The 7,186-nt window shown below is 39.2% G+C and overlaps 2 protein-coding genes across 2 annotated transcripts in view; one reads left to right on the top strand and one right to left on the bottom strand.

Moving 5' to 3' along the window:
• The first annotated feature begins 785 nt into the window (after nt 1–785).
• LOC107186622 lies at nt 786–5,562 on the top strand. The gene is made up of 3 exons (XM_015574516.1): nt 786–1,043; nt 3,890–4,061; nt 4,587–5,562. The coding sequence occupies exons 2-3, from the start codon at nt 3,894–3,896 to the stop codon at nt 4,974–4,976; spliced, it is 558 nt and encodes a 185-aa protein (XP_015430002.1). The 5' UTR covers nt 786–1,043; nt 3,890–3,893; the 3' UTR covers nt 4,977–5,562.
• LOC107186621 (ATP-dependent DNA helicase Q4) overlaps nt 5,026–7,186 on the bottom strand; it is a 6,499-nt gene continuing 4,338 nt past the window's right edge. Inside the window, exons 6-10 of the mRNA XM_015574515.1 lie at nt 7,159–7,186; nt 6,782–7,117; nt 6,549–6,708; nt 6,148–6,467; nt 5,026–6,065 (exon numbers count right to left, since the gene is read on the bottom strand). The exon at nt 7,159–7,186 is cut by the window's right edge and continues 269 nt beyond it. Coding sequence (XP_015430001.1) covers nt 5,835–6,065; nt 6,148–6,467; nt 6,549–6,708; nt 6,782–7,117; nt 7,159–7,186 — 1,075 coding nt within the window. The 3' untranslated portion in view covers nt 5,026–5,834. The remainder of the gene's footprint in view (nt 6,066–6,147; nt 6,468–6,548; nt 6,709–6,781; nt 7,118–7,158) is intronic.

The raw sequence follows: 7,186 nt of genomic DNA, 5'->3' as shown, positions 1-7,186 counted from the left end.
TCTCTCGTATTTTTTCGTTGAAACAAACTTCAATTATCGTTGAATTTCATAAGTATCGTCTATTAAAACTCCCGCGTAAACGCATGCCCGGGTCTCGAGGGACCCAGTCCGCCATACGAATGTTAATTCAAATGTGTAAATTATCATCATTAACTTGGTTACTTATTAATAAAGCCATAAATACCACATTACTGCACTTTCTCCTTTCGCGACCACCGAACCGATGACGCATTTATATTATCTGTTATCAAGAGGGAGAGATGACATCAGAGACGTTACGATTGCATGATCCTTTCGATTCATATGAAGGTAAGATTACACATGAAATTTCGACTTACTCTTGCCTTTTTAGAATGCTAAACTTATACAGTATTAGAGACGGCGACAATCATCGTATGAGTTTCATAATAATGCAGCAATTATCGTGTATTAAAACGGATAAATGTGATACGACTCGGACACACGTGGTGAACGTCAAACCGTTTAAAGCGATCAGTGACGTAGCAAGTCAATCGGGCTCCATGGAGAAAGTACTCGTCTTCGAATGTCCATTTTATCCAGTCACTCCTCGCCCCACATCACCTTTTGCCGATATCGATGCGAGTGTCCGTTTAATTTGGTAAACTGAAACGCTAGAACAGTTTCACGCCGCGAAATAATCACACGAATCCGCTGTCAGAACGTACACGCGTGCTATTACTGCACTGGAAGAACGCTTTGATTGGCAAACACGCCCGTCTACAATCCGCATAGTTACAGGTTATCATGGCGAACACGGTGAACACCTTCAGTCAGTCGAACTACGGATGCGCGACGAGTTGTGTGCGAGAATCCACGGTGTGCTCGGTGCGATATGTTGTGTATCACCGTTAACACGGTGCTTTCTACGTAAATCTCTATTCAACATTCCGTTGGACGTGTGAATCGCTCGTGGTGAAGTGACGTTTCCCCTCGCCGTGTAACCTGAACCTACGTAAAACAACGAGAGTTAATTATCCATTACGCTCCTATCAGCGAGTGTCTTCACGATTACGCTAGCATCCGTAAGTGTATGCCATTGAATTCTACATCAGCAACGTGCTCTTATTGTCCGTTTAACTTGATTAGTTCTCGTTGATCGCAATCTTTCGAATGACATTTTCTCTTTTCGTTTCTTCGTAAAATGTACCAACGAGAATTGATTAAAAAAATTAGAATGAAGCTGTACTTTGAAAAGTTACATACATATACAGTGGGAGAGTATGAAAACAAGCGGTGTATTAGCAAGAATCGATTTCTCAACTTCACACTGTCAAAAATAAATAGAAGTCCCCCATTAGGTGCAATTGCACTTGACCGTACTGTTGTCGGTAGATCAAAATCGCGGTTCCCGTACTTTGAATTGTTGTTTTCCTTTGTTCGATACTTTTAGCGGCTTTTCAGATTCTATTATTAGCCTGAATATCTTGTTCATTTCACGGAGCGCAGGTTTGCATTCGTGGCTTATATTTATCGCGTACCCGATACATTCGTTTAACGTTATTTTTTTATTGACACCGGCCTGGATAAGGCTGTTTCACTTAATGAATAAATCACGGGCACATATACATTTGCAGCGTGAACGTAAATTGAAAAATAATTACCCGCAACAGGCTGTCGGGAACGACCAACGATGATTGATGTTTTTATTCGTGTCACATTGTAGAAAATGCGATGTCTCGGTATATTACGTGGCTTAAGAAAACGCGATCGTCTGTTTTGAGTTTTCCAAGCAGAACCTGATCGTACGTTTTGAATGCATAGCGTGTCAATCAGAATATAATTACGCCAATTACTGTTCACCACGCGTCCGTTCTTTATATGTTGGAATATTCCATTATCTAAGAAGCGCCCTCCGGTCATTTGAATGCTTTGTAAAGACGTTTCTCGGTTGCGTTTGAATTTTCTCGGACTTTTCTTCACTCCACTTTTTTTTGCATCCAATTATTCCCTGTACCATTTCAGTTATATTCTTTCCAAGTTACGATGGTGACACTCGCAAGAGTTTTATCAATGTTATTTTCCACGCGGGAAACCGTTCGTGTGTTTCTCGGTAGGAGTGAATTACGGAATTCGCGGTTCTAACACCATTGAGTGATATTGAGGACTTCGACGAGTAAAGGCGAACGCTTATACGACGAACCTCGCCTTCGAAATGATGTCTAATCTTTATTCACGATTGCATAAGAGCCCATTTGTGAAGTAGTCCTTGGCAAAAAACTGGTAGACGTAATAATTACCTAAGATTTTTCGCGTTGGTTTCATACATTTTTATTACATCGCGGGTCTCTATAAATTTATTTTATTCAATAGGACACGTTCAGTTTGCTTGTGACGAAATACCGCGTGCATTACAAATACGTTACTCCTGAATAAACCTTAATAATTTATCGATGATCACGGTCAGATATACGACACATGTTTACGTATATTTACAGTAAAAACATATCGGTTTTAGCTTCTTTTTTTTTTTTTCATTTTCAATATTCCACGGGCAACCAAGATCGATATTGTGTGATTAACATAAATTTCCGTACAACTGTATTTCTACAAAATACTCCAAGATGTAATTCAGTTGATGCATCTGTCTACTAGATGTTGGGAAACCCAATAGTAATTATTGAATCGCACGAAATGCAGGAAATTTTATGTGCATCTTGTAATGTGTGACATGTTTTCACTTTTAACCTTTACTAAACCTTTGGTGCTTTTTTATGTGGCAATTGTCTGTATTGAATCGTCGCCCGCGCGACATAAAACAAAGAATATAAATGCAACGAGTGTAGACGGTTAAAAATCGTGCGAATGCGGAAAATGAGCGATCAAGTATCACGGATTTTCGATCGGCATTGGTCTCTCGATGCGTTCACGCGGAAATTGTTTGCGTCCTTTATCATTTAAGACCAGTAGTATTTTAGATTACGGAACTATTCCCTTCGCATACGTTCAAACAGAGACGTCGCGAGGACAAGTTTAACATGATTGCCATAAGCAGTCAACTTCGTAAATAATTTATTGCTCTAGTCGTAATCGTTACTCTATAAAAGAAAAAGAAAATATTTCTGGCATTCGACTCGCGATAAAGAAATTCGGTGGCATCCCGCATGGTGCTGTAAACACGGTGTTTATTGTCTTTTGTCTTTAACATTTCAACAAACCATTCTTACAACTCTGAGCCTATTGCATCATTTTCTGAAAAACTGAACGTACCATTCCTGTGTCATTATTTTAGTGAATTCTTTAAATGGAAGTTCCCAATCCAACGATGAACGATTGTTGGGTAGATCGATCGATTTTATTATTACAATTAATAATTACAATTATTACATAATAATACTAAAATTATACGATTTTTTCGTCTTGTTCATTTCATTTAGAGGATGTAGAAAGAACACTTTGAACTGATGTTGGCCAGCTTCTTCTTTGACATTTAGCTTCGGATGCTCATTTTCCGTTCGCTGATCGTACCATGAATCATACATAAAAATGAGATACACATACATACATACACGTATCAATGGTGAACATAAATGAAATCAAACGAATTCAACGTCGAAGGAATTAGGTAGTACACGTAATACATCGATGATCGGTAATCACGGGGTGCTTACAGACCCTATTCAGAGAAATATTCACACGAAGCTAACCCGATCATTAGAATAAAAAATCAAGCGGAGCGCGGTATCCGGGAAGTGACCCCGAGGATCCGACTACCTACGTCCGAATACATTAAACTTTGTTTTCCTTCTTCGAATGCGTGACCACCACCGTCCAGAGAGGAAATGAGGAAAGGGGGGAGGGGTTTAAGAGGTGGAGGGGAATAAGTGTTCTGCATACACTTCTTTTATATACAATACGGAATCGTCGACAGGGAAATGGACCAAATTTACGTCGACGAGGAAACTGGAGAGAGTATTAGCCTGCCAGTGACGGATTACGAGATTCGACGGCACGTGGTCGCGGTGAATAATGCTGAAACAGGGGAGCCAGAGATCAATGTGGCAGGAACGAAGACGCTCAAGAACCGAAGGATGCGTTTCCAGGTAACATTAAGTGTATCGTGCAAAGAAATGTATAATTCTAGCCTATTAGCATAGATTGCATCTAGTTTTTTTTTTATTTCTTTCTAACGAAAAGAAAAAGCGGTAAACACGATACTCGCAATTGCATGTGAATCCTTGAGCGTAAAGATCTTGGTTTTAATCCTTTACAGTCGTACGATGCAATGTTTCTTGGACTTACAGTTGGTGGAAAACAATATACTGTGGTCATAAAGTAGATCCTTAATGCAAAGACTAAACATATCGTTTACGTTTTATCGATTCTGAAAAAACGATTATATTTAATATATTTACATTTCGAAACAGTTTTAGTATAATGGTGACCTATAATAACTGGGTAACCTAACACATCGTGCGACTCTATATACCGATAAGTCTTAAAATCTGTGAAAAATATGAACGTAAAGGATTAAAGGTAAAGTTTCTCTTTCAAATATATAGAATTACATTAAACGAATACGCAGAAAGCCCCCCCAAAAATGATATTAATAGATAGAAATTGTTTAGATTCCGAAAGAAGTGAAGGAAACTCTGTCAGTTAAGGATGGTTCGATAAAGAAGAGCGACAATTTGATGGAGTTGGAACCCGTGCCGGTCGGTACGTGCTTCGGACAGATACATCCAATATGCCTGTTCTTTCTGGCGATCGTGTGCTTTCGCTGGTTCTTACCGGTGTTGACGTTCCTGGAAGTGGCGTTGCACATTTGGGCCCATCATAAGAATAAATCGTTAAAGAACGCGAGCGTTTACTTCCGTTCGCCGTTTCACGCGATCTCGTCCGAGTACTGTGCGATCTGTCAAAACCAGACGTGCATGGACCGTGTCGGGAAGATGCAGCAGATACGCATGCACAAGTTCCTGCGGCAGTGCAACTACATGAAACGTATTGTAACGTGAGAGTATGGCAATTGTCACAGAAGCACCGCGAACATCGATTACAATTCGGTTTCTTCCCTCATGTGATCACGAAGGACGCCGAGCCGGTTCACGAGCGGTGGCAAGCAGTGTTCAACATCGCCTCGATAGCAACACGTATTAAACATAGTTAGTATTAAGAGAGCAACGAAGTTGTCCGATGGTCATTTCGATCGATGTAAATTTGTAACGAAGTTCATTAACGCGAGTGGAAGAAATAGAAGGTAGTAATTGGTGTGGGGAAGAGAACTTTACATATTGGGGGATTTGTCTATTAACTAACAATAAGGATATAGCAATGTAAGGTCATTCCGAGTACCCGATGAATAAACACAAAATTTCGTTGACACGTTAAATCCACAGAAAATAACGATGAAATAGAGTTATTAGTTTTGTTTCCGAGACAGGTGGGACAGTGTTTATATTAAAGTTTATTCGAAAAATGTAAAAAAATAAGTTATTCTATTAAGGCACATTTTAAGTAAATATTTTTCATTATTACGACTTATACCGACTTTGTCACTCGTTATTCAAGCAATAAAGTGTTATACAATCTTTAATAATCGAAGTTCAGCTTTTCTTTTTTAAATAAAACTACTCAGTCCAACACCGGTCGAAAATGATTAATTAGAATCTATAATACAATTAATCTATTCTAGAATGCGTGTTTTAAATGTCGTCCACACAAAACATTGTTCTCGACGAATTGTAGTTTGGATAACAGTCAGAATGGAATAAATTATAATCACATGGCGTTCAAATATTTGTGATGTCCAATTTTTAAGAAATACTGTCGTAACGTACTATAACGTTCGCGTAACTATACCAAAATATACTGGCCTAGAGTAACGCCAAAATCTCTCGAGTTGCAATTCGGCATAAAACATTGAAGTCACGCGAAAGATGAGCCCTCCAAAAGCGACACTTATTCCAAACGTATGCGGGATAATTTGGACTCTGTATGCCGTGAAAGATTCGAGCTACCGCGCGACCATTAAAATTATTGTCTCGATAACTTATGACTAAATTTCGAACGTCGCAAGCCACTTCTGCTTCATTTTCCACTTTCGCCTGAAACACAAAGTGTGAAGAACACGTTTAGCTCGAATGATTACAAATATTTTTTGAATAAAATATATGAAATTCATCGTACTTGTTCGTTCGAATCAACGTCTAATACAACTTTTCCGTCGAAGTAATTTCGAATAACGTCCTTTAATTCGTTAGATTTGTTAGTGATCTCTTCGTTTATAATGACGCACTGATCTACCGATCGCATGCTAAATTTCTGAAGGGTCACACTAATTGTCTCGAGCTGCTGCAAAGCCGAAGTCTCCTGACACTTTGCACGACTAACTAAAGCGTCCAATGCCTCGTCCAGTTCTTCTTCCGTAAGATCACCAGGAGCTCTCACTCTTAACCCAAGTGTGTCGTACCTCACTGAAATGGCTGAACGTTTTGAAGCTCCGTTACCTAAAGGAACAGTAAAAATTAAGTATTTATGTATCGGTTATTTATATCAGAGCGTCATTAAATTATTCATAAAATACACACCTGTCTTCCACTCTAAATTTTTAAGATGACTCTTTACTACTCCGCTATCCCAACCGATAGCAGATGCCACGTCTACAACTGGAAACTCAATGACGCTACTGTCATCATGAGTTATACCCTTTTGTAAGTCTAATGCTATCGCCATCGCAAGTGGCGGTGACTAAAGTATTAGATAATAAATTTCACGATATAAAAATAAAATCAATTTGAAAACATATGTTACGCATACTCACTGATTGTGCCGCGAGTTTTAGTCCCTTGGGTCCATTGTAACTCGAGACCCTAGCTTTAACGTAAACAGATGAGAGGCAGGTAATGAATCTTTTAGGATGCAATTCGAGATAGCATAAAAGCGTCGAAATCATCTCTTGCGGAATATCCAATGCCGTAACCGTTTCGTCAACTGGTATGGCTACTTCGTGCCCGGGACATCTATAACCGTCATGTTTCTCGCGTAGCTTCGCGCAAGAACACGGGACGAACACTTTTTCGAGCAATCGTCTAATCGTGTGTCTGTCTACTCCATCTGAAAAAATATGGCGGCGTAATTCCCACTTATCCTGGTCCTCCTGAAATAAAGGAAATATTGTACGGTTTTATATGGTTGAACAATAATTATGTATATTCCAAGCAAATAA

The sequence above is a fragment of the Dufourea novaeangliae genome, unplaced genomic scaffold, assembly GCF_001272555.1.
Source record: "Dufourea novaeangliae isolate 0120121106 unplaced genomic scaffold, ASM127255v1 scaffold65, whole genome shotgun sequence".
Taxonomy (NCBI): domain Eukaryota; kingdom Metazoa; phylum Arthropoda; class Insecta; order Hymenoptera; family Halictidae; genus Dufourea; species Dufourea novaeangliae.
The sequence above is the reverse complement of the archived record's forward strand: the minus strand, read 5'-3'. Positions and strand labels throughout refer to the sequence as shown.